This window comes from Gracilinanus agilis, chromosome 3, assembly GCF_016433145.1.
Source record: "Gracilinanus agilis isolate LMUSP501 chromosome 3, AgileGrace, whole genome shotgun sequence".
Taxonomy (NCBI): Eukaryota; Metazoa; Chordata; class Mammalia; order Didelphimorphia; family Didelphidae; genus Gracilinanus; species Gracilinanus agilis.
In genome coordinates this window covers 476,462,632-476,489,396 of record NC_058132.1, presented here as the reverse complement: position 1 = coordinate 476,489,396, position 26,765 = coordinate 476,462,632, and the positions used below count along the sequence as shown (strand labels likewise).

Here is a 26,765-nt window from a genome sequence, read left to right as displayed (position 1 = left end):
GACTTAGGTAGAGCAGGGACTGGTGTTTCTTTAGGTCAGAGAGGTAAGAGTTAGTGTAGATCAATAATGGCAAACTTTTTAAAGAGGGGGCCAAAGAAAAGGAAATGTTCATCTGTCAGTCTGTTTCTAAGGCAACTCTTTCGAAGTTTCATTGTATTGTATCCTACTCATTGTTGTCCTCAGATTAGGAATAATGTCTTGTGGCCAGATTGAACATTTCAGGGGACCACACCTGGCCTGCAGGCCATAGTTTGCCCATCACTGGTATAGATCAAACTCTCTGAAGACTTCCTGTGAGGGAAGAAATTAGATCTGGGAAATTTTAGTTAGTTTGCATTAGTATTAGTCTTAATTCCTATTTATCCTTTCCCCTTAGAATAAACATAACTTCCCTGTTACTAAGTGGTCTGGGTGTGTTGGTCTCAGACCAGGCTCTGCCTGGATTGGGTTCTGTTGGCCTTCCCAAACCACAGTGGATATCCTGATATTGGCTCAATCCTAACCATCATATCCCATCCCCAATACCACCATAATATAAACCTCAACTAGGTGCATAATGGAGAAAAGATGAAAATATGATGAATTTAAAGCTATGAACTTTATTAACTTTTTTTTTAAAAACCCTTACCTTCCACCTTAGAATCAATACTGGATATCGGTTCTAAGACAGAAAAGCAGTAGGGCTAGGCAATGGGGGTTAAGTGACTTTCTGAGGGTCACATAGCCAGGAAGTGTCTGAGGTCAGATTTGAATGTAGGACCTCCCGTCTATAGGCCTGGCTCTCAATCCACTGAGCCATCCAGCTGCCCCTATTAACTTTTAAAGAAAATGAATCTATCCAATTTATTTCCACCAGTAAGAAAGTAAGCCAGTCTGAAACCAAGAAAGAGATGTCATATGCCATATTTACATATGCAAAAATATATTAACTCTTTATATTTCTAAAATCAGTAAAGTCTACTATTCTATACTCAGCTTAGTTCAAATGTACAAAAAATAGTCCATGTTCCTCATTCATTCCATTTTTCATATTCCCACACATGAGAATATCCATATGTGGACACTAAAATTCAAATGTTTCTAAGAATATCTAACCCTTTACATTAGTAAATGTTATTCATTGTTGCAGAATGTGAAGACTTAAGATTTAATCGTAATAAAAGGACCTACATAATCAGGGAACCTGGACAATTGCTATGTAGCTGTCAAGCCCATAGATTTTCATATTTGGTTAACAGAACGCTGACAACATTATTCTTCAACTAGATCAAACAAAATGTTTGAAAGATGATTTGATTTATTTTGTTGCCTCAATTCATATAGGCTCTGAAGAGCCCCTCTTCCCAAGCAGCATGGGATCAATAGCAATCTCAGTTAGGGATCACAGTGGGAGATGAAATGTTAAATAAAGCCTCAAAACATAGGAAAGCCTCTGACAGGAAGAAAAAAGGCAGTTACTAATGGCTCATGTCTTCCAGAATAAGGGTATCCTACAATGAAGCAGTAAAAAAACAAAAGCAAAAACAAAACACCAAGTTTTTGTTATCGGGAATATAGACTATTCCTAAAGAATTATTGTTCTACCATCACAACAAAATCAGTCTAATTTTTTTTCCTCCTGCTTTTTCTTTTTTGCTTTTTGTGCCAATAGCACCACCATTATCAAACTAATCAATCTCTGATGTTCAAACTTCAATGTTTTCTTTAAAGATGCTCTTTTCTTTACCTCTCACATCTATTCAAATTCATTTATTATTTCTCTCTAATATCAATTGCGTCAGACTCTTCCTCTTGATTGCTATTGTTGCCACCACAGTACAGATCCTCATTACCACCTCACACATTCTCCTCAATCCCAAATACTCCAGTAATCTCCTAGCAAGACTTCCAACCTTCAGTCTATTCCTCATATAACTCACCCTTCATGATTGAAAAATTAATAACCTTTAAGCATGAGTCAAGTTCTGTCACCCTGATCAAAATTCTCTCTATTGTATTTCAAAAATAAACTCAAATTTTATTGGTATTCAAGGCCCTCAAACAAGTTGACAATATTCTCTCTCTGAAGCTTTCTCTCACATTACTTTCTTAAACACTTTTTGGTCCATTCACCATCATCCAAACACTCCCTTCCCCACCATTTTGTTGACTTCCTACATATTTTTAAAGCCCAACTCCTCTAGGAAATTACATGTCTCCATTTTCATGAAGCATTCTTGAATCTCCTAGAGAGTAACATCCTCTCTCTACTGTTTTACATAGTGCTTTATGCCTTTCTTATAAATAAGTTAATATGCATTATTGTAATTTCTATTTGTTCCCTTACTAGTCTAAATAAATTTCATCCAGGAACTGAGCCATTCTAAACTTCTTAAACTTCACATAAACTCTACTCTAGAGTCTATACAAAAAAAAAAAGGTGTTTAATAGTGTTTAATAGTTGTTTATACAAAAGGTGTTTAATAGTTGTTTGTTTATGAAATATGAATGTGAACAAGCTATCAGAGGGCCCCTTGTTTTAATCTGAAGTCTTTAATTCGAAGCTATTAAGAGGACTCTAACACATGATTCTTCTAGATTCTAACTCTAAAAAGTTGGGAGTGAGGTTCAGAAATGATAAAATATTAGAAAAATGAAAGAGAACTGTTGGGTCTGCTAATACAGCAGAACAAGTTGTCTTATTTCCCTTACTACATAGGTAGTAAGCAGCAGAAATAAGATTTGAATTCAGTTCTTCTGGTTCCAAATCCAGTATACTTTCCACTATACCAGGAGTTCTCAAACTTTTTAGTCTCAAGAACACTTTATACACTTAAAAATTATTGAGAACTTCAAGGAGTTTTTCTTTATATGGGTTATTCCTATTGATATTGATTTCTTAGAAATTAAAACTAATAAAATTTAAAATTATTATTAATTTATGTTAAAATAGTAATAAATACATTGTATGTAAACTTAAACAAATTCTCATGAAAAAAGTTATATTTTCCAAAACTAAAACAAATTTAGGGAGAAGAAATCATAAATAAATTAGTAAGCATAGACTAGTATACCTATCAGAACTGAGGGAAAGGAAGGAATTTAAGGCCAAGCAAGAGACAGAGAACATTGCAAAATGTAAAATGAATGACTTTGATTATATTAAGTTAAAAAAGTTTTATACAAACAAAACCAATGCAACCAAAATTAAAAGGAAAACTGGGAGAATATTTTATAACACAACTATCAGACAAAGGTTTAATTTCCCAAATATGTAAGGAACTAAGTCAAATTTACAAAAAATAAAGCCATTCTCCAATTAACAAATGGTCAGGGGACATGAATAGGCCATTTTCACATAAATAAATAAAAAGTATCAATAAGGGGGGCAGCTGGGTAGCTCAGTAGATTGAGAGCCAGGCCTGTGGGGGGTGAGGGGAGGGGAGAAGGGCCTAGGTTCAAATCTGGCCTCAGATACTTCCAGCTGTGTGACCCTGGGCAGATCACTAGACTCCCATTGCCTAGTCCTTACCACTCTTCTGCCTTGGAGCCAATACACAGCATTGACTCCAAAATGGAAGGTAATGTTTTTTTAAATAAATAAAATTTTAAAAGTATCAATAAGCACATGAAAAAGTGTTCTAAATCCCTCCTGATTAGAGAAATGCAAATTAAAACAACTCTGAGATAACACCTCACACCTAGAAGGAAAGTGATAAATGTTAGAGGGGATGTAACAAAATTGGGACACTAATGCATTGTTGGTAGAATTGTGAATTGATCCAACCATTCTGGAGGGCAAATTGGAACTATGCACAAAGGGCTTTAAATGAATGACTGCCTTTTGACCCAGCCTTACCACTGCTGAGTTTGTACCCCAAAGAGATAATAAGGAAAAATACTTGTACAAAAATATTTATAGCCACATTCTTTGTGCTACCAAAAAAGTGGAAAATGAGGGGGTATCCCTCGATTGGGTAATGGTTGAATAAATTGTGGTATCTGTTGGTGATGGAATACTATTGTGCTGAAAGGAATAATGAACTGGAGGAATTCCATGTGAACTGGAATGACCTCCAGGAATTGATGCAGAGTGAAAGGAGTAGAGCCAGAAGAATGTTGTACACAGAGACTAATACATTATGGCACAATTGAATTTAATGGACTTTTCCACCAGCAGCAATGCAATGACCCAGGACAATCCAGAGGAACTTGTGAGAAAGAATGCTATCCACATCCAGTGAAAGAACTGTAGAACCAGAAATGCACTAGAAAAATATATGCTTGATCAAGTAGTGCAATAGGGATGTGATTAGGGTTTTGATGTTAAAGGATTGCTCTGCTGCAAATAAAAATAACAAAGAAATATGTTTTAAACAACGATACGTGTATAACCCAGTGGAACTACTTGTTAGCTTTGGGCGGGGAAGAGTAGGAGAGGAGGGATTGTGAATCATGTAAATATTCTAAATAAAAATTAATAAAATTTTAATTAAAAAAAGATATCAAACTGGAAAGGAAATCCTATCTGTTAAAAATTTTCAAAGTCAAGTTCAGATATTACTTCCTCCATGACACCTCCTGTGCCTGATTCTTTCTTCCAACCTGTCACTCCTCTTCCCTTACCCACAACCCACCTTTCTAGACTGAAATGAGTTCCACCTCTTAGAGATTTTCCTTTGCCACCTCAGAAAAGAATATAGAACATTATATATAGTAAGCACTTAATAATGTTGACCTAAATGAATTCTATTATCAGCAAGACATGTCATATTATGGGCGTATGTATAAATGGGCAGAATTGAAAATCAGTGACTTTGTAGACAGAGATGAGTTTCTCCATTTGGTCTCATAAGAGGGGAGGGATTTCTTATTTACATTTAGAGCAGAAGTTGGGTCACTAGGTCCAAGGGGAAAATTTAAAAGATAGGAAAAACATTTTAATGTCAAATAGCTTAAGGAGAAGAGGGATGTGATTAATTTCTCCCAACATTCACTTTAACAATTCTCTCAAATTAAATATGATCATAATACATGATACATCAAATCTTCAGAATTAATGGGCTTCTCCTTTGGGACACAAGAGGCATCTTAGGGTAGGGAGGAAAGCACAGAACTGGGAATCAGGAGTGCTAGGCCATAACTCTGTCTCTATTCATAACTAGCAATGTGACCTAACGCAAGTAATTTAGCTATTTTGTCTCATGATATCCTTTTGTAAAATGAAGAGGGTAAACCACATGATTTCTAGGATTCCTTCCAGAGCTAAAATTTTGTGATTCTAAATGTTAAGGACTTGAATTAGAAACAAGCAAGAATGACTATAGAAACTGACACAAAAAGGAAGCTATTAAATTCTTTAGGTTTTTGTTGTTAACAAAATATGACCCAGACCAACATCAAATGTCCTTAGTTTAAACTCCAATAATGGTTAAATGATACTACAAATAATCTGTGATCTTCTCTATGGGGCACTGCCTCCACTACTACAGTTAGTGTCCCATTCCTGCCTTCTCAGCTTGTGCGATCCGTGTTATATCTTTCTCTAGCTCCTCCAGAGGGTATCTATCCAATGTATTGATCATTTTCTGAAGCTTCTTCTATTATAATGTGACTATCAATGCAATACTAGGATTGCTAAGCTGGTATCTCCAGATTTCAATACTTTTCATCTACTTTTCCAGGCATGCATCTCCCCAATGATAACTCTAATGTCATTTTTTTCATGCAAAAATCACCATGAATAATATACTGCAGCTTGCTTTCAACTCTCATAAAATTTTTTTCTTTGATTGAAGAGATTATAGTATTCTATGTTTCACAAGCTTATTGCATCCCAAGAAGAATATATACATTAATGGGATGGGTTTTTGCAGCAGGGGAGACAAGCACAATTATTATCTCCACTTCCTAGCTAAAGACACTGAGGCTGAAAGAAGGTAAGTGACTTCTCCAGGGTCAAATTGTTAACCAAGTGTCTGAGGCAGAATTTGAATTCAAGTCATTCTAATTCTAGGCCTGGTACTCAATGAATTGTGTCACTTAGCATGATTTATCATGACTGAACTTTATAATGATCAGAATTCCCAAGTCTTTAATTGGTGTTTTTCTTTTACTGTAATCATGATATAAATTGGTCTCCTGATTCTACTTACTTCATTCTTGATCAATTCATAAAGGTCTTTTCAGGTTTTACTGAATTCATGACTTTTATCATTTCTTATGGAACAATACTGGCATTACATTTATATACTATAATTTGTGCAATAATTTCTCAACTAATGAGACCCCAAATCTTAGCTATGACAAAAACTGCTGCTAAATAAAAAGGTCACAGAAGGGAAAATATATACACATTATATATAAATGTCATTTTATCATTTATCTATTGGAGAACAGTTCTTGTTTTTACATCCTTAATTAGTTTTTACGTACCATCAATATTAGATATTTACCAGAGAAATTTACTGCAAAATTTTTTTAAGTTGTTTCCCTTCAACTTTTAACTGCATTATTAATTTTATGTAATCAAAAATATCTGTTTTATATACTCTAACTCCCTATTCCTTATTTTGTCAAGAACTTTCCTATTTATAGTTTGAAAGGCCATTCCTTCTTTCTTCCTCTAATTTATTTATGATATAATCTTTTATATTTAGACCATGTATTTATTTGGAGCTCATTGCAGTATTAGTGAGAGATAGTGGTCTAAACCTTAATTTCTGCCCAATTGCCTTCTAGATTTTCCATCATTTGTAGGGGGGTGGTCGATTAGTGATTACTTACCTCAGTACTTGATGTAATTGGGTATATCAAATACTAAGTTACTATGTTTGAATGTTTCTGGGACTTATTTATCAACCTAGTTCTATTGATCAATTTTTCTATTTTTTGACATGAAATCATTTTTATGATAACTTATTTGTGTTACTTCCCTCATATCAGATACTACAGCATGAAAATTCAAATGTAGTGCTACTACCAATGATGATTAAAAGTTTTCTGTAGAAATGTTGGTAAATCTGTTATATGTTCATTTCTTAACCTTCTTGTTTCTCCTAATGCTCTTGAGATTATCTGGTTTAATTGGGCCTCTCCAGACCAAGCTTTCTGCATATTCATTTTCCTCCTATACTACCTTTCTTTGTACTAAGAAGCAATACTCTTCATAATCTCCTGTATTCCTCCATAATAATTTAGAAATAGCCTTGTCCTCTAAATCAATGTTGACCCTGGCTATCAGTTCTCTCTCTCTGGCATGGAGAATTAAATAACTGCCTACTGAAGCACTTTCTAGTCCCTTTTGGTTTAGTTATTGCAGTCATTGTTTTTAATTGCTTACACTACATTACTATGATACTAGTTAAAATATTTATGTAAATCCATTTCCTTTTTATTTTCTGAAAACAGTTTATTTAAGTTGGTCAGGTTATTGGAACTATACACAGATATCTTCTCATCTTTAGTTTATATTCTGTATTGGTCTTGATTTTTACTTTTGGTCTAAATAATCTTTTATAATACTGGAGAAATAGAGCTGATATAAAATAAGTCCCATATTTGGTAACATTTCTTTCTTGTTTGTTGAAATTAAGTTGATTCATTTTTTCCCACGTTATTCAAAGCCTGCCAAATCTCTGACCTTCCAATCCTCTTCTTAAAAAACTCATTCATTGTTACAAGGAAGGAGAATGGGAGTCATTTGGAAGTGGCAGTGAGATCATATAGGAGCCGGGTAATACATCAATAAAACAAAACAAAATTAATTATGATATATAAGGAAAAGGGATGAGTACTGGACCTATATAAGAAATTGCCAGATTGGAAAATTCCCTCTACTAATGCAAGATATAAACTTCTCTACAATTTCTTTTAAAGACCTACTTAGAACTCTCTGTTTAGTCATTTTTAGTCATGTCTGACTCTTCATAACCCCATTCGGAAGTTTCTTGGCAAAGATACTGGAGTGGTTTACCATTTCCTTCTCTAGCTCATTTTACAGATAAGGAAACTGAGGCCAACAGTGTTAAGCAATTTGCTCAGAGCCACATGGCTTTGTGATGCTAGGTCCAGCATTCTATCCACTGTGTCACTTAGCTGTCCTACCCAGAGCACAGAAACATTAAAAGTCTGGTCCAGGGCCAAATGGTCAATGTTTCAGAAATAGTTCTTGAATTCTGGTCTTCCTCCCTCCTAGGCTAGCCTTCTATATACACTTACACTAAAGGTTGCTGTTTTGCTATGACAAACACTTGACAGTTTAATTTTTATAAATTCCAAATCATATTTTTCAACATATATTTCAGTCATATTCTGTATCTACCTTCTCAATTATGTCACAAATATTAAGTTATGTATTGGCTTAGTTTAGAAAATCTTGTCAAGTTTTCCACATTTCTCTGTGTTTTCATCCTTTGCAACAGATGCAGATTCATAAGCTGCAATTATTCCATAATAGGCTTATTTGCCTGTGCTCCTGATGAATTCTACAAGGAGAAATTACCCAGTATCTCCTGAAATTATGTTTCTTGTGCCTTTCAAGTAGCCAACTTTCCCTTTTCCCACCAACTATTCAGGAGCTTTTGTGAAATTACAACTTTACTTGACTGATTTTTGAAAATGGCATTATTTTGGCAATTCCATTCCTCTTTTACTCCCTTATTTTTAATATTCAATTCTAATCTGAACTTAAAGCATTTAGCAAGATGACAAGATGACCTGCAATTACAAAGCTAAAAGCTAAAAGCATGGACAATTCATAAATTTAAAAGTCAAATAAATGATGCAACTTGTTACCAAAAAGTGTGGTGATTGATTAGCTTTGATAGGGTTTTTTTAGTCTTCTTGTATAGTGTTTTGTTGGGAAGGATTTGACTTTTATTAAATTAATTGGATTTGGAATTACTCTGTGACTTTCCAGTGATGCACACTTTAATTTTCTTTCCCAGAAAATAAACAATAAAGTATTCTGGGTATGGATATCTCTCAGCTAGCAAAGCTATGCATTTTTTTTCCTTTTGGCAATGTTCACCATTCCTTACCTCTTAAATAGTAAAAGTACTGTAGGACATTAAAATTATTTTATAATCTTCTAGCAGTGATTCCCAAAGTGGGCATCACCGCCCCATGGTGGGTGCTGCAGCGATCCAGGGCAGGCGGTGATGGCCACAGGTGTATTTGGGGGCAGTGAATAACTGTAATGGGCAGTGATAGTATGTGACAGGGGGCACTAAGTAATATTTTTTCTGGAAAGGGAGCGGTAGGCCAAAAAAGTTTGGGAACCACTGTTCTAGATAATTAACTTGTAAAATAACCAGTATCTTCATTATATATATATATTTTTTTAATGTTTACATTAGTGCATTTGAAAAACAGATCATATGAAAACACTCAACATGGCATTTACTGAATATACTTTTATGCTCTTGAACAAGTTCCTATGGAAGTAAATAGCATAGTCTCTCTGTAAGGAACACAGAAAGCTACTATTCAATAAGGAAGAAGTCTGGGGAAGCTGAAATTTCCTGAGTGGCTTGGCCAAAGTAATGCCCACCATAATGGATAAAAAGCCCTTTTCTGTCCAGCAGGGAGTTCTGAGTATTTCCCCACTTGCTCATAAGTGGTATATAAGGGAGACTGCTATCTCTCCTTATAGTATAATTTGGAAACTCAAACTTCCCTCAGACTATATATTAAGATACTCTTTTTCTCAGAGACCTAATAATTAAAGAAAAGAAACAGAATAGACATAGATAAATGCCCAGATTGCAATTGGGGATAGGAGGGGAGAGAGTGACATAAATACAGAAGGAAGAGATGGTTCAAATCTCATATCTGATGCTTATTACCTGTGTAATCCTGGTTAAATAAATCATTAATTCTCTCTGAATATTAGTTTCTTTATTTGTAAAATTAGCTGGTTAGACTAGTTGGTCTCTGAATTATGTGGCAGTTGTAGATCTCTGATCCTATGATGCTTTGAGAATGGATGAGGAGACAGAGGGGGAAAGGAAGCTTCTAAACATATTAGCTGGGCACAATTGGTCTTTAATGCTTTCAGGGAAAGTGATGAGTCTTGAATGGGGATCTAAAGGGAATGGAGAGAGGGCAGGAGCACCATACAGAAAGAGCACAGTTCTGATCAATGTGAGCCAAGTGATAAGAATTTTTAACTCCATAATCTTAAGAAAGATGCTTTAGGGGGGCAGCTGGGTAGCTCAGTGGAGTGAGAGTCAGGCCTAGAGACAGGAGGTCCTAGGTTCAAACCCGGCCTCAGCCACTTCCCAGCTGTGTGACCCTGGGCAAGTCACTTGACCCCCATTGCCCACCCTTACCAATCTTCCACCTATGAGACAATACACCGAAGTACAAGGGTTTAAAAAAAAAAAAGAAGAAGAAGAAAGATGCTTTACTCCTAGAAGCCTAGCTTTCCTCATTTACAAACAAAGAAGAACAGACTAATATTCTAACTTTTAAGATGTTTGAGATTATTAGAGGTTATGCTATGGATCAAAATTATAAATGTTTAAATTATATGTATGTATATATTTATATATTTATACACAAACATATCACACATAAATACATACATACATTTGTATATATTATGTGTATAGTGATACATGTGTATAAACATATATAACAGGTGGTTATACATATTTATAATTTCAACAAGAATTCATGATCCCAGAGCTAGATCTAGGAAGCTGCAGGGCAAAAGGATCAAGTGGGATACAAGTGTTTGGGATGCACAGAAAACTGTAAAAGGTCAGGTTCTGCCTGAAATTCTTTTTGCTTTCTATCATTCAGTCCAAAAAGGCCTTGCAAACAGATGTATCTATATGTAGAAACTGAAAAATTGACTACACAAATGGTGTAATCCATCCTTAATGTAAATACACAGGCACACTGTCAAATACAAGTCCGGTGAAACCTGTTAGGTGAGTAAATGCTGCACATTAAACTTCTCAGGTCACTAGCATTCTATCAGTGTGAATTTTGTGGAAAAGAAAATAAATTAGCTCCATAAAAATGCATTTCCCAGTTAATGCTCCCAAAGGTTTCTGCTTCCTCTCATTTGTATTTCTTCTCCCCTGAAAATTATCCTAAATATAAAGGACCATTCTAGATGCTGCGGATAGTAACAAGAATCTGCCCTGAGTATGTTCCAGGCCTCTAAGCCAAGAAACAAGGTGTATAATGTTGAGATGTTACTGACTGCCAAAGTTGTCACATTGATATCTTTATTATCTGTCCACTATCAAAATATAAATGTACTTATATTAATTAAAGGTTGTAATCATAAACACGTATGAGACTTGTCAGAGCAAGTGTCAGATTGGCAGATCACCTTGAGCTCCTTAGATTAATTAGGCAAATGGCCAGCGGGTGTGTCTCAGAAGCACTTAAAAATTAAATACAAACCAAGATAATACACACCCAGACATGTTTACCTTATGGTACTCTGGAAAAGTTAGGACAAAAGAAAGAATTAGTTTAAGTTAATGTTGAGGAAGGGTCCCACTTACTAAAGGCTACTTAGGTAAATTCCAAGTGGGAGGAACAACATCTGCATTTAATCAAATTTTTCCAGTACATTTCCCCTTCTTTGTAATATAGTTTCTATCAGCACAATGAAGTTAATAGCCTTAATTAACCTGAGTCAATAAGGCAACATTGGATATATAGTTGGTTTCTTCCCAAAGTTTTCTTTAATGAGTAAAATAAATGTAGAGATAATTAATCCAAACAATTTGGTTGTCTCTTACCTACAATCACCAGATCTCTGTATAGAGGAAGGAAGGGAGGAAGGGAAAAAAGAAAGGACTTATTATGCACCTACTATATTCCAGGCACTATTCTAAACAATTTATAAACATTATCTCACAAAGACCTTGTAAGGTAGGTGTTATTATAATTCCCATTTTACAGCTGAGGAAAATGAGGCAGGGATTATTAAGTGGTTTGTCCCAGGACAGGTCTTTCTAATTCCGGGCCCCAAGGCAGAAAATACAGGATTTCACTGAATTCTAAATGTTTTCCTTTGAAATTAAGCTGTCATAAATATACACATTTAGATCTAGAAGAAAACTTAGAGGCCATTAGTTCAGTCTCTTTATTTTTTAGATAAGGAAACAGAGGCTCAGAAATGTTAAGGGACTTGATCAAGGACACAGTGGTAGTACGGTTAAGATACAATATGCTGTGGTATGAAGAAAAGACACTTGGAGTCAGTGTCTCCAGTCCTACACCCAGCATTTGAATAAGTCATTTAACCCTCTGGACCTTGGTTTCCTCACCTACAAAACTAGGATGATAATATGAGAATGACCTACCCAGTAGGTTTGATATGAGACATCTGTATTGCAAACTTTAGAGCCTAATATTAATATGAGCTGTCCATTTCAGTTCATCCTGCCTCCCCCTACTCAATCTGCCAAAGACCAACCCTTAACCTTTTCTACTTATCCAATAGTACAACAAACAAATGCTCCTGTCTCAGAATTCAGACTTGGAAATTAGTAAGCTTTGATCTTAAACTAAAGTGTAATTCACAAAATAGAGATAAGAAAAATACTATAAAGCACAGGGTAATATAGTAAGTTATAAAGCATAAATTCCTTCTTCCAATAATTGTTCCATAGTTAAGAATTTACTCCCTTAAGAAGTTAAAAATATACAACAGAATTTAAATAATAATCATATTTTATACTTGCATTCCACTTTAAGGTTTATTAAGTATATTATTCAATGATCTGTGATCTAAGTGGAATTGGCATTAATCAACAGTCTTCATGACTTACTGTGACTGTCACACATTACTGATGAGGTTGTTCATGTAACAGTTGGCCTCTCTGAGCCTCTCAAAGCTAATCCTTGGACAACAAAACTTATATTTGTTCCTGGGCCCATACTCAAGGCCTTTTCTTCCAAAATTTATGCACCACTGGATTAAACTTCATGAACCAAGGGTATTAGTTTCATGTCAATAAGACATTTTGGTAGGACATGTGAAAGACAAAGTGCTTTGTATACATTAAATCATTTTGTTTCCACAATGACTTTTTAAGTCAAGCAGGCTATCACCCCTCTTTGATAAGGACCATACAGCTAGTTAGAGGAAGAACTAGGACATGAACTTAGGTCTTCCTACTCCAAGTGTATGAAGCAATAAGCACTAATATAGAATTAACCTAAGATATCAAACCTATCACTGAACAATTCAGGGTATAAACATACCAATAAAAGGATCTAAGAGGAGAATAGTAAACAAAAATTTTCATGGGTTAGCTGATAATATGAATAACACAATAAGTTCTCAGACACACCTATAGCATTCATGGGGAAGTTGGGTAGCATAATGGATAGAGTACTGAATTTTAAGTCATAAAGACCTGAGTTTATGAGTTTTCCCTCAAATACTTATTAGATGGGTGAAGTTGGGCAAGTCATCATTTAGAATAATAATACCACAAAACAAAAATCCCCCCCAAATTTACTTATTTGAGCTTCTTGGTTGTCCAGATTTCGGATATCTACAGATCAAGATAATTAATTAAAATTTTAGAAAACATTTTTATCAAGGCAAATATTATGTATTAAGTATATTATCGATCCATATTACCTACCTGAATTATGAAGAGTGGGAGTAAGGATTGGTTTTATGTAAAAATAATCAACAAGAAACTAGAATACAAAGCAATTCTATCTGAACTAAAGATTCAAAAGGAATACCATAAGTAATATACTAAAGTTATTTTTTTAAACCCTTGTACTTCAGTGTATTGTCTCATAGGTGGAAGATTGGTAAGGGTGGGCAATGGGGGTCAAGTGACTTGCCCAGGGTCACACAGCTGGGAAGTGGCTGAGGCCGGGTTTGAACCTAGGACCTCCTGTCTCTAGGCCTGACTCTCACTCCACTGAGCTACCCAGCTGCCCTAAAGTTATTAAAAAATATCAAAATTAAAGCAATCCAAGGGTTACTGGTAGGGCAAAACTGCATATTCAGTGGAAGAACTTGAAGTCATAAAAGTTAATTACTCTCTAGTTTTACAAATTTGGATTAGTCAATTCACAAAGGGAGGTGCTTAGCACAAAGCTTGGCACATAGTAGGTATTTTACAAATGTTAATTGAAGGGGAAGTGGGAGGAAGAGAATTTCAGGACTGAAAATAAAATTCAATTCTAAAAAAAAGAAAGAAAAAATGATTAATAAGTGCTAGTTTATTGATTGATTGAGGGGAGAAAGATTAGATTTGAGCACTCTTTCCTAATTTGTGGTTTGTGGGTAAACAATAGTTCTGTATCAGAATTTTAGTTATCTGCCAAATATTTATTATCAAAGAGCAATATTCTTAAAATCTATAAATTTAAAAAAGGAGGTATCATCTCTCTCTCTCTCTCTCTCTCTTTTTTTTTTCTCTCTCTCTCTCTCCTTTCTGTTCCTCCAGTCTCTGAAATGCACTTTCTCATTAAACTTGAGAATCAATAATAAAAAGGAAGATGGTATAATCTAAGGTAAGGAATTCAGATATATTATTGGTATATCATATATTCTGAGCTAATTAATCTCTAATATCCTTTCCAGATTCAATAGTCTTTCACTTAATTCTGGTTTATGCACTTGGCAAAGTAACTATAGTACATTGCCACCTTGCTTCTAAAAAAAAAAGCAAAAAAAATAACTTAGGCAATCAAAAAGATATATGGGAAACAGCAAGTTTTGCATTGGTTAAATTAATAAAGGAAGCACTGACACAAAGGAGTTCTTTACATTGAAACCTATAACACAGAAAGTTACAAGCAAGCAGCTACTTAAGTTTTCATTTTCACATACTGGTCCTGACTGTCCTGGTATGGTGGAAGGATGATTTTTTAGGATTAAAAAAAGATATAATACAGATTAATTGGTTTTCTTCCACTTATGTGATATTTTTTTTCCTTTAAAAGAAAAAGTAGGATGTTAGCCCAAGATCTTGGACCAAGAATGAAAGTGGTAAATGATGGAAAAAGCAGACTTTAATATTATTTCCTTATTGAAACAGAAGTACATAACAGATCCCTGAGATGTGCCAACCTAATGGGCCCTTGAATTGAACATTTCTAGTGGAATATTATTAGTTCTAGTTCCTGGGTACTTTATTTCACAAATACCAACAATTAAACTTCTTATAACTAACATAAAATGTCCTGGAGTCAAATTGGTCACAAAAATTAAATTTGAAGAACTCCATCTAGAAACCCTTGAGTAAATCAATTTTTTTTTCAGAATTTAGAAATGAGAAGCATACTTTGGAGGATTAAGCCAAACATCTGACTCAAGTTATGACAGATTTCTCTCTTCATTACTGTCAAGAGAAGTGAAAGACCAGTTTTCAAACCATACAGATAAACATAAGTCCTCATACCTGAATGAGTATATAGTACACATGCAAAAATAAATACACAGATTCTTTGTTGATGAGGACGACCATTGGATACCTAACAGGGAGAAATATGCTAGCAAAGATCAGCACGATGGACATAGAATCTATGTTCAGAATGTATTTGTTTCTAATAGTGCTATTATTATCCTCATTTCATAAATAAGTGCTAAAATTCAGTTTGAGAAAAGTTAAATGATTTGTTCATAGTCACAAAGATAATGTCTGAGGTGACATTGAAATACAGGTCTTCTTGACTCCTAAATTCAATAATCCATGCACCACTTCCTGAATATCTTGCCTCACCTATCTTCTGTAATTCTGATCTATATTAGATTAAATAAGATGAAACGAAAAATATTTGTAAAGCATTTAGCACAGTGCCTAGTATATAGGATGCATTTAATAATGCCTATTCCCCATCACCTACCCACTCTCATTCTCTAATTAGCTCTTTCCACTGCAATTTTAGGAATTTGCTTTTATATTGGTATTAAACTTGACCTCCCTCAACTACCAGCCAACACACCTTAAAATTCCACACTGTCCTACCATTTCAGAGAAATAAAATGTCATGTTTCTACTACTACCTTTATGCAGATGACTCCCAAATATGTATTTCCAGGATGGCTTCTTTTTAGAGCTGCAGTACCGCATTTTCTGTGGTCTAATCTCTGTGTGAATGTTCAACCAGCACCTTAAATGTAACATGTCCAGAACCAACATCACATTTTGCCTAAAATAAGCTCTTTCCCTTGAGTTGCATCTTTTTAGTAATGGAAACTATATTTTCATAATCAACAGTGCTCCCAGGTTTTATGTCCTGTTTGACTCTTTTCTGGCCTTTGTCTTCCTACACACAGCTCATCAAATCTTATCAATTCTACTTCCACAATATCTTAAATCTGAACCTACCTAAATCAAGTACCAAAGAAGACATAGCCATACACTTCCATCCTCATGACAGAAAGAGGAGGTACTACGAGGACATAATATCATATTCAGTGATGGACAACCTTTTGAGCTTGGCGTGTCAAAATTTGCCAAAAAAACGAGCATAACTTGGGCAGTGTGTCACTTTGAGAAAAAAAACATAATTTCATGATATTTATAGTTTAAATAACAAAAAATGTATAATTGTAATATATAACTACTTAATAATCCAAAATAGGTAAATTAATATAGGTAGAATTGTTATCTACACTACACTACAGCAAATATTTCATCCTTGGCATGTGACCCCATACTTCTCTGTATGCAGCCTCATGCAATCATATATTATCAAAAATGGCTACCTGTGTCAGTGCTGACATGTGTGTCATAGGTTTGACATCACAGGTATAGATAGTCATATAAGGTTTCTTAGGGGAAGTTTTTGTTTATGACTTTTTTTGTCCTAAGACATAATTCAATCTGAGGATCAGTAAATGAGAAGTAACTATATAGCAATGACAAAAGGCACCAAAAAAAACCCTTTTAAAAACATTTCCCTTCTTTTCCATTACTATTGGCACTATTCTAATTCTGACCTTAATTCTTATCTAGACCATTTCAATAGCCATCTTACTGCTGTTTACATTCAACTTCTGTTGTTTTCTCCTCCTAACCACTCCCACATAAAGAGCAAATTGTGCACATTGTAAGCATTTACTAAATGATTAATGAATTGAAATGAATAAAGCTGTTGAAGAGAAAACTGAAGGAGTACTTGTATAACTGTCCAATGTATGAAGGAGTGGCAATGAGCAGTCCTGCTTCATTTTACTAACAATACAATGAGGTATAAGGGACTAAAACTGCAAAGGGAAGAATAGTAATCAGGCATAAAGAAGACCTCCCTGATTTTAAAGACACTGAGACAATGAAACAGGTTATTAGAGGAACTTAGAAGATCTCTTTCTCTGAATATTTTAAAGAATATGACTGATTGAAATATTTTTAGGTTGGTCCTACATCAGAATCATGGAGATACATCAAATAATCTCATGATATCCTCTTGTGGCTAATGACTCTGTGATGAGTATTCTAGAAATATCCAAAATAAAGTTTCCTTGTTTTAAAAAAAACAAAATAAAATTTTTTCCCCTTGGAATGTACATGGAATTTGGCAATTCTCACTTGGACTAATTGATTTTTGTTTTCTCTTCTGAATAAGATCAAATTCGAAAATAAGGGACCTTTTAACAAGAGATAATTCCACAAAAGCAGTAAAAGTTTCGGCTATATGGGTAAGTAATGATAGAAGCTTCTAAATCTTCTATGTTAAAATATCTAAGAAAGGGAAATGGATCAGGCTGCTCTGTTCCTGACAATAATTATGCATCTATTATGAAGAAAACTCAATTTGTTACATTTGTTATAGAACAATTTTAATTGACTATTATTTCACAAAGCACAAATTACTAAACTGTAAAAAAGATAAATTATCAAATCAAGAACAAAGGAAATGGATTGATGTAGATAAAGAATACATTTGTTCTTTAAAATATGGAAATAATTTTGAAGCTTTAATGATGTTTTATGTACTTGCATTAAAAATAAATATATATGCACAATTACCACTAGCCAATTTAGAAACTATGGAATGGAAATAAAATGTAAATAAGTACCTGTTTTAAAAATAAGTCCTAGAATTATAACATTGGACGGGAACTTAGGAATCTTTTAGTAGCCCAACGACCTCATTTTCCAAAGAATCAAGGGCTTTGTCCAAGGTCATATGACTAGTCAGGTACAGAGCAGTCTTTGGTACAACTGCCTTGTTTGCCATCAAATTTTTATTAAGGAAGCACATACCACATAAACACACTTAAGACTGCAGAGTACGCATTATCATAACAGAGAGATAATATCCTCTTCATTCCTCAATCATGCGGTTATATCCATGCCTAGCTGTGAGAATACCACTCCAAACAGTGGTACGGACTACAGCATGAATCAAAAATATCTAGGTGTGCCCAAAAAAGGGGTTGTGGGGGCTGAGTATACTGGCTGCTGAAGGCCACATACCTCCCAAGAAGTGTTCTCTAGTCAAATGTAGACTTTCATCTCTTAGAGCTAAGAGACTTGGAATCTGTCAGTCATATACTGTGTGACCTCAGACAAGTCTCCTATGATCTCTAAGATTCATTTTTCTCATCCGTTAAATGAGGAGACTAGACTAGATAATTTGTAGGTCTCTTCCAGCTCTAATTCCTATGAATGATGAAATATAAAAAGTTTGGCTCCCTGTTATCATTTTCTCCATTGGTAAAATGTAGATAATAATAGCACCTACTGTACAGGGCTTCTGAGAGGATCAATTGAAATAATATATGTGAAGAGCTTTGCAAATTTTAAAACACTAAGTAAATGCTAGTATTATTATTATTGGGCAGCTAAGTGACACAGTGGATAGAACACTGGGCTTAGAATCAGGAAGATTCATCTTTCTGAGTTCAAAATCTGGCCTCAAATACTTACTAGTTGTGTGACCCTAGGCAAAGCACTTAACCCTGTTTGCCTCAGTTTCCTCATCTGTAAAATGAGCTGGAGAAGAAAGTGGTAAACCACTCTAGTATCTTTGCCAAGAAAACTCTAAATGGGATCATGTAGAGTCAGGCAGGTCTGACCAATAAGAACAGCAATTATTATTATTAGGGAAGTGGGTATGGCAGTGACATTTAATCTACCTAGTAGCTCCAGCTGACCACTGATCTAGAATATAATAGGAAGGCTAAGGGGCTCAGTAATTTCAAAGATATGGCCATTCTTGTCACTCAGAAAACTAAACACAAATCTGCTTTAAATTGGGCGTAGCAAGACTCCTTTTCTGTCTTACTTAGTTCTCTTCTTAAAAAAGAAAGTTCCTTCCTCCTTTTGCCCAGAGGAGGATTAATTTCCATATTCAATCCAGAAGCATCCAAGGATGAAATACTATCCCTAATCATGCTAAGCAAATTGTCATGATTATAAATAAGTAATCAGAATTTCCAAGAGTATCAGGCACTATCATTATTTACTCCTGGTACTCTTCAAAGTATAAAAAGTAGATCTGGGTACCCTTTGACCTTAACTGATGGTGTCCAATAGCTTTCAGAGCTGATGATTCAGATCATTCATATTTAATGAATGTGTTACTGAGGTTATTGTTGTTTGGGGGGAAATAGGGGTTTTTTTTGGCTAAAGTAAAAGACCTTTAAATCTCATGAAGAGAATGGTGCTTCATGTTGCATACTAAAAAGATGAGAAAAACAATAAATACAAACATATGACTGAATACAATTTACTGCCTAGTGCATTCATTTCCAATATTCACTGAGTTCCTTAACTGTGCAGATCAATAGCTTGATATTTCAGGAGATATCAAGAAAAATAAGATGCAGTCCCTGCTTTCAGATTTCAGTAAGAGAAATTATACATGTATAGAAATAGACTACAAATGTAATGTAAAAATACAATAGGACTTCCTAGCTATGTGACCCTGGGCAAGTCACTTGACCCCCATTGACTTACCACTCTTCTGCCTTGGAGCCAATACACAGTAGTGACTCCAAGACAGAAGGTAAAGGTTTTATTATTTAAAAAAAAATACAATTAGGAGAGGAAGCATGTGCTACATTAGTTAAAAATGAGGGGGGATACTGGGTATCTCAGTGGATTGAGAATCAGGCCTAGAGACAGGAGGTCATAGGTTCAAATCTGGCCTCAGACACTTCCTAATTATGTGACCCTGAGCAAGTCACTTAACCCCCATTGCCTAGCCCTTTCTGCTCTGTATTGGTTCTAAGGTGGAAGTAAGGATTTAAAAAATAATGAGGGAAAAAGGAGGAGCTGGGAGTGGCAATTCCTAGCAGAGGGAACATAATGAATAAAGGTACAGGTGCAGCACTTAAAGATCTGTAAAGCACTTTATTTCATTTGATTTCATTTGTTCTTCACAATTATCCTGGGAGGTAACTGCTCTTATTATTCCCATTTGACAGCTGAGAAAAATGAGGCAGACAGAGGCAAAGTGACTTACCAAATATAACACAGCTAGTAAGAGTGTGAGACTAGATATGAACTCAGGTATTCTTGTCTCCAGTTCCAACTCTATCATAGATCATGCTACCAAATTTCTTATTATATGGATCGATCATTATATGGTCCATTACATAGAAAATAGCATTCATGCTGGAGACTACCAAAACATAGGATAGAAAAGTACACTGAAGGCAGATTATGTAGCTTTAAGGATCAGGGTATATATCAGGTAGATAAAAGGACTAAGGCAAAATAAAGGGGGAGGAGGTAAGAGGGTTAATCCTAACTGTGCTTTATGGGGATTAATCTAGCAGTAACATGTAGAAGGAGTTGCTGGGGGAAGAGGCTAAAGACAAAGACAAATTAAAATTCACTGAATTGCAATTATACAGATATTTATCAAAAGCAAAGTGTGCCTCTAGCTTTATTCTTTCCCCCCAGACTGGAAGTCAATAATTGTCTACCTTTACCTTGAAGACACAGAACTCCTAACCTAGGCTGAAGTTTGGCATTTCCAAACTCTTCCCTCCCTGTAATCCAGGGCTTTCATCTCCCTAACTCCTCTGAGCAGCACCCCAACTGCATTTATTGATCTTTTTTTTTCCATCTCATCCTACATGCCATTACAACTGTTCTTCATGATCATTCTCCTGGTTAGCTGTCATAAGGTGTTAGGCCTGGGAAGCCATCTGAGTATAAGAGCTGATAAAAACAGCAACACCTAATGAATGGCAGGAAAACCCCCAACTGGTAACATCTGTTAAATGGTGGGAAGACTCCCGACCAGTAACATCTGTTGAATGGAAGCATTTGTTGAATAAACATCCAACCCCCCCCCAAGTTTCTGCTCAAGCTATATAAGCTAACTGAGCCTCTCATTCAGGGTTGCATTTGCCTTGGAGGCTGTGGGACCCAAGCTCAAGCTTGCAATAAAACAGTACCTCTTGCTTTTACATTATCTGGTGTGCCTCCTAATTTGGAAAATCAGAACTAGGCCGAACAAAGGGAAAAGGATGTGTTAAATTAATCCACTGCTAGTAACTCATAAGAATGCAACATGTTGAAAAGGAATATGTTAGACTAAGATTGCAGGATAAAGGAGTTGATCTCAAATTCTCCTCTGGTAGATGTCTGCACACAATGAATATGCCACACAAACCTTCCTTAAAGTTTGCCAGAATTTCTAAGAAATGGGTCACAATGACCCCTTTCACTTGATTTGGAGTTTATTTTCAGCATCCTCCATCCTTTCCCAGTATGTATGAATCCCATAACATGGGGACTTCAAAGGTGATCTTGTTGTTACAAAGACTTTGTTAATAGAAAGAATTCTCTCTATCAGTGTTAAGTTGGCATTTTCTCTGAAATTTACAATTTTAGAGGTTCAATAACTTGCACAGGGTCACAAAGTCTATATCAGAGGTGGAACTAGAACCCAGGTCTTTCTGGCTTTAGGACTGCTTTCTCTCTACTGATGGTAATATATAATTGTCTAGTCCTCACACTTAGTAACACATTTTAGTGTTTTTAAGTCCTTCTCTATAGACATAAACTAGAGATGCTAAAGCATCTTCACCTGCTAAAAATTCATAGATACTCTTCTAGATAAAAAGGCTTCTTTTTCCATAAAATAATTCATCCAAGCCAGAGAGTTGGTGGAGCTAAAAGAAAAGTACAAAGAGTTACTGAGTCTTCTGGACTGCTTTCTGAACACTGTGTTCTCTCCTCCAGGTAGCTGCTCTGGTCTAGGTATTGAAATAATCATTTGATTGCTGAATAACCCTGTGAGATGTCAAATTCAGTGATGATACTTGATTTGATCTGATGAAAAGTAAAAACTGCTAGAGTCCCTGATCTGTGATCAAGTATTAAAATAGTGATATCATTGCTTTTTGTTTTTAAACTCTTGCCTTCCATCTTAAAAAGATGCTAAGAATCAGCTTCAGGGCAAAAGAGCAGTAAGGTTAAGTGACTTGCCCAGGGTCATACAGTTAGGAAGTGTCAAAGGTGATATTTGAATCCCAAAACCTCCAGTCTCCAGGCCTGCCTCTCTATCCACTGAGCCACCTAGCAGCCTCAACCACTTTCATTAATGAGGGTAATCTTTATAAATTATGAAGTATTTACACATCTGGAGAATTTTGCTGTGAAGTTGGCCCTCTGCTTGCTGTGTGGATGGACTTTAGATCTTATATTTTTCAGCTAAATAAAGTTCACACTTGGGGCAGGGAAGTGGAACAGAGGATAGAGAGTTAGGGCTGGAATTGGGAAGATCTGGGTTCGATTCTGACATCACACACTTCCTAGCTATGTGATGCTGGGCAAGTCACTTATCCCCAATTGCCTAATCCTTGCCCTTCCGTCTTACTAAGACAGAAGGTAAAGGTGAAGAAGAAGAAGGAGAAGGAGGAGGAAGAGAAGGAGGAGGAGGAGGAGGAGGAGGAGGAGGAGGAGAAGTTTTTTTTTTACTATACATAAAATACTTAAAGATAATATGATAAATTTTCTTTGGTCCATTAATTTTTTTCCAAACTAGGAGTCCCTAACTATTCCATAAGGATTTAATGTTAAGTTTCATAGCCTTAATGAAGATTTCAAAGCTGGTTGATGCCATCCTGCCCAGGAATCACTGGGATGCCCATTGTGGAGACCAGTTAAATTAATAATGATATCCCTTCTCTTTTTTTCCCCACATTCTGATCAAGAGTATTATTGCTAGAGATTGGCCATTATGAAATGATGTAAACAGTAAAGAAAAATAATTAATGTTGGAGGGGTTGTGGAAAAATTGGGACACTAATGCATTGCTGGTGGAGTTGTGAATTGATCCAACCATTCAGGAAGGCAACTTGGAATTATGCCCAAAGGGCTTTAAAAGAATACATACCCTTTGATCCAGCAATACTGCTACTAGATATTTGATTCATCACTTGTTTATATGGATATAGGATGTGGAGTTTTAGTTTTTAAAATATTACTCTAATACAAAAATGAATAATATGGAAATAGCTAATGAGTGGATAATATGTGTATAACCCAGCGGGACTGCTTGTTGGCTCTGGGAGAGGGGAGGCAAAGGGGAGGGAAAGTACGTGAATCATGTAACCATGGAAAAATTCTTAAATAAAATAAAAAAGTTAATTACAAAAATTTAAAAAGAGTGTTATTGCTAGTACATATTCATCTCGACTTAAGCATAAACATTCAAAATTTGTCCTTATTCATTCATTTCTCTTGTCCCCTCCCCTCAATGTCTTAAAAAATATAGTATTATTTTATTCCATTAAAAAGCATAGTTATTCTATTAATGTATACCTTTTGAGGTCAGAGTTTCTTCCTTTATTTGTTTTACAGCTTCTTGGCCTTCTCTCTCATTATTTCCAGCTTTAAAGGAAAAAAAAAAAAAGATTAAAATTACTAAGGAGCCCATCCCCAAAGTGTTAAATCTTCTAATTACTTCAAACTATTTTAATAAAGAAAATGTAGCCTCTGTCTAAAGCATATAGTCCCATCAACATGATACCAAATACCTGTTCCTCTCACCCTCTGATCTGGATCACTTATCCCAAATCTACACTCAAAAAAAGGAGATTGAAATAGGGGCCAAGAGAGAGGAGCCATGCATGAGTGGCCATTCTGCTAAAAATCACCCTGGCACTCTCCCACCATATTTATATGTCAATTACAATGATATCATTAACTCTTAAATATCAAACATTTTCTAAACAAGAAAGCAAAAGAAATTAATTACATGATATCTATGAAGGGAAAACATGTAAAAACTTAGAGGAACCAAGCAATATGGCACATGTAAACTTATATTCAAAATAACTCATGATAAGCCTAGATGCCTATCTTCTTTTTAAAGAAGAATCTGAAGCATCTAATCCCTGTTCCTCTTTTTAAATCTCTACCTTCTTCTGTTGGACAAAGATATCTTCTATAATTCATGGTATTTCCTATTGTTGTTGGCCTTACACCCATTCTATGAAAAGCATTTTGCTTTAATCATAGAATGTGTAAAGCTATTCAAGTATTGCTTTCTATAGTTTTTAAGTTTTCCCCCTTCTCTAGCCATAGAGGGGTATAAAAAGCAAAAATGGGCTTGTCTTTGTGGGGCTTCCCTATGAGTAATATAGATGTCATTAGAGAGCAAGGTGGTCTTTCCCACAGCCAGTTCATCACCTAGAACAGCGGTCGGCAACCTTTTTGGTCGTAAGAGCCATAAATGCCACATTTTTTAAAATGTAATTTCGTGAGAGCCGTACAGTGCTCACAGTGTGCACTCTGTTATCAGTGCCTGAAAAAAAAATTGACTTTATGGCTCCTGCAGAAAGAGCCATATCTGGCCCTCAAAAGAGCCAGATATGGCTTGAGAGCCATACGTTGCCGACCCCTTGCCTAGAATAAAGAATTCATTTTCCTCTGATCAGCTCCATCAAACATCAGGTTTCCTAAAAGCAGATCAGCTCCACACATTAACAGTACAACTTCTCCTCAGTTGGTTTCAGCTTTTTAGTCCTATTGGCTTCATTTTTTTGTGTTCTGGTTTCTGATGTTTCTGCTTCTGTTTTTCAGGAGCTTCTCCAATTTCTCATCCACAACTTGATTCTTTGGTCTCTGATTACTGGTTTCTGTGTCTCAAATCAGAGTCCCCTGATATGTAGTGAGTCATTTCTGACTTCAGCAGGGAAACTAAAAATCCATATTCTTGACAAATATGACACAAGTCCCTTGGTCCCAAGATCATTTTTTCATTTTGATCATTTTGATCAAAGATCATTTTGAGTTTCCCAAAAACAAACTCCAAAGTACGTACTGTAATTGCCATATTCAATTTAGCTACAGGAAACATTAGACTACAGACATCTCTAATATCAGTAACTATTTTTGCCTCTGAGCTACCTAACTCCCCTTTTGAAAAAATAATCAATTTTATTTTCAGTAGTACTTTTATTGTATAGGTTTTTTTTCTTAGGTCCTCAGACTATGTCTCTCTTTAAGCTGCTTCTTCTCTGTGATTCTCATACTAATGTCATCTTAGCTTGGTGCCTGGCACATAGCAAGATTTTAATAAAGGCTTGTTGACCTTTGGTGTTCCCTTTTAATGAAATAAAATAGGCCACATAAGAAACTGACAGTATTTTACAAGGTGTTTTTTTTTTAAAAAGATTCTTTTGACAGGACTTATTTCCTTTATATTGAGAGATCCTGATGGAACTAAAGGAAGTTTCTTTCCCCTACCAATGCAGAGAGGCTCTTGCTCTATAACTCAGAATCTAAAAGAATTCATTGCTGGGGAAGTTGCCTTGAACCTGCCTAGAACATAGTCATTATATGGCAGAGACGGAATTTGAAATTGTCTTCCTGATCCCAAAGCCAGATTGATTACAGAATACTTCCTTTCACAAGCAAAATAACATCCTAAAATAAAATCCTTATTTTTAATTTTTGCTGCTTAATACACCTTCATAATAAAATTGTCAATATAAGTAACAAATATTAACTAAACAAATTTGCAAAAGAGCTCTTACATTATTCAAAACTGCATTTACATTTGTTTTATGTAAATAAAACAAATATATAGTACTATAGTAAGTCAAAATCAGGAAATTTCATATATACACAAGTTAAAAAGATAAAAGCCTAATCAGAAAATTTAGGACAATATATTTTCCTTATTATTTGAAATAAATACTTGTAAGGATGGGATTTGTGCAAGGGGGATGAGACAAAAGAAGCTAGAGAAAGGAAGTTGCTGACTGCTGACAATTGAGAGGAGGGAGAATTCTGGGTATTTCTTGGAGGAAGAGAGGGAGAGGAGAGGTCTCTGGGTGGAAGACTGAGAGAGGGAGGAGGAGAACGTCCCAGCTCCGATCCAGTCCTGAGGGCTTCCTAAGGATCTTTCTTTGGAAATCGAAACCCTAATTCCCTGATCAAAGCCATTCCATTGCATCTCACCCATCAAGACTTCAACCATTGAGTCAGCTAAGTTTTTGGACTCCATTTTGGGAGCAATCTCTTAGTCTCCTTCTCCCATTACCCAACCTTGCTGAGAGACCCCTTTTCAGTCAAAACTTACAATTATAGAAAAGGATAGAACAGGGAAATAGAAATAGAAAAAGAGGCAAGGGAAGAAGCTTAGAAGTGGGAACCATTGGGTTTCCCCTCTAAGTGACAGACCCCCAAGGAATAGCAAAGAGGGCACCCCAAAATCCCTCTGCCCTTCACTCCTTTCTCCAATACCTGATTTTCTAATAATAAAAAGCCATTCAGCAGTCAGAGAGAGTTCCAGAGTGCCTGAGAGACAATGAGGGAGTGGGGAACCACAGCTTGTTCTGGCTGCCTCCATGCTGTGAA

At 35.5% G+C, this 26,765-nt stretch overlaps 1 protein-coding gene across 1 annotated transcript in view; it reads right to left on the bottom strand.

Moving 5' to 3' along the window:
- DHRSX (dehydrogenase/reductase X-linked) overlaps positions 1-26,765 on the bottom strand; it is a 374,374-nt gene that overhangs the window by 318,174 nt on the left and 29,435 nt on the right. The window contains exon 3 of the mRNA XM_044669282.1: positions 23,721-23,789. Within this exon, the coding sequence (XP_044525217.1) occupies positions 23,721-23,789 (69 nt within the window). The remainder of the gene's footprint in view (positions 1-23,720; positions 23,790-26,765) is intronic.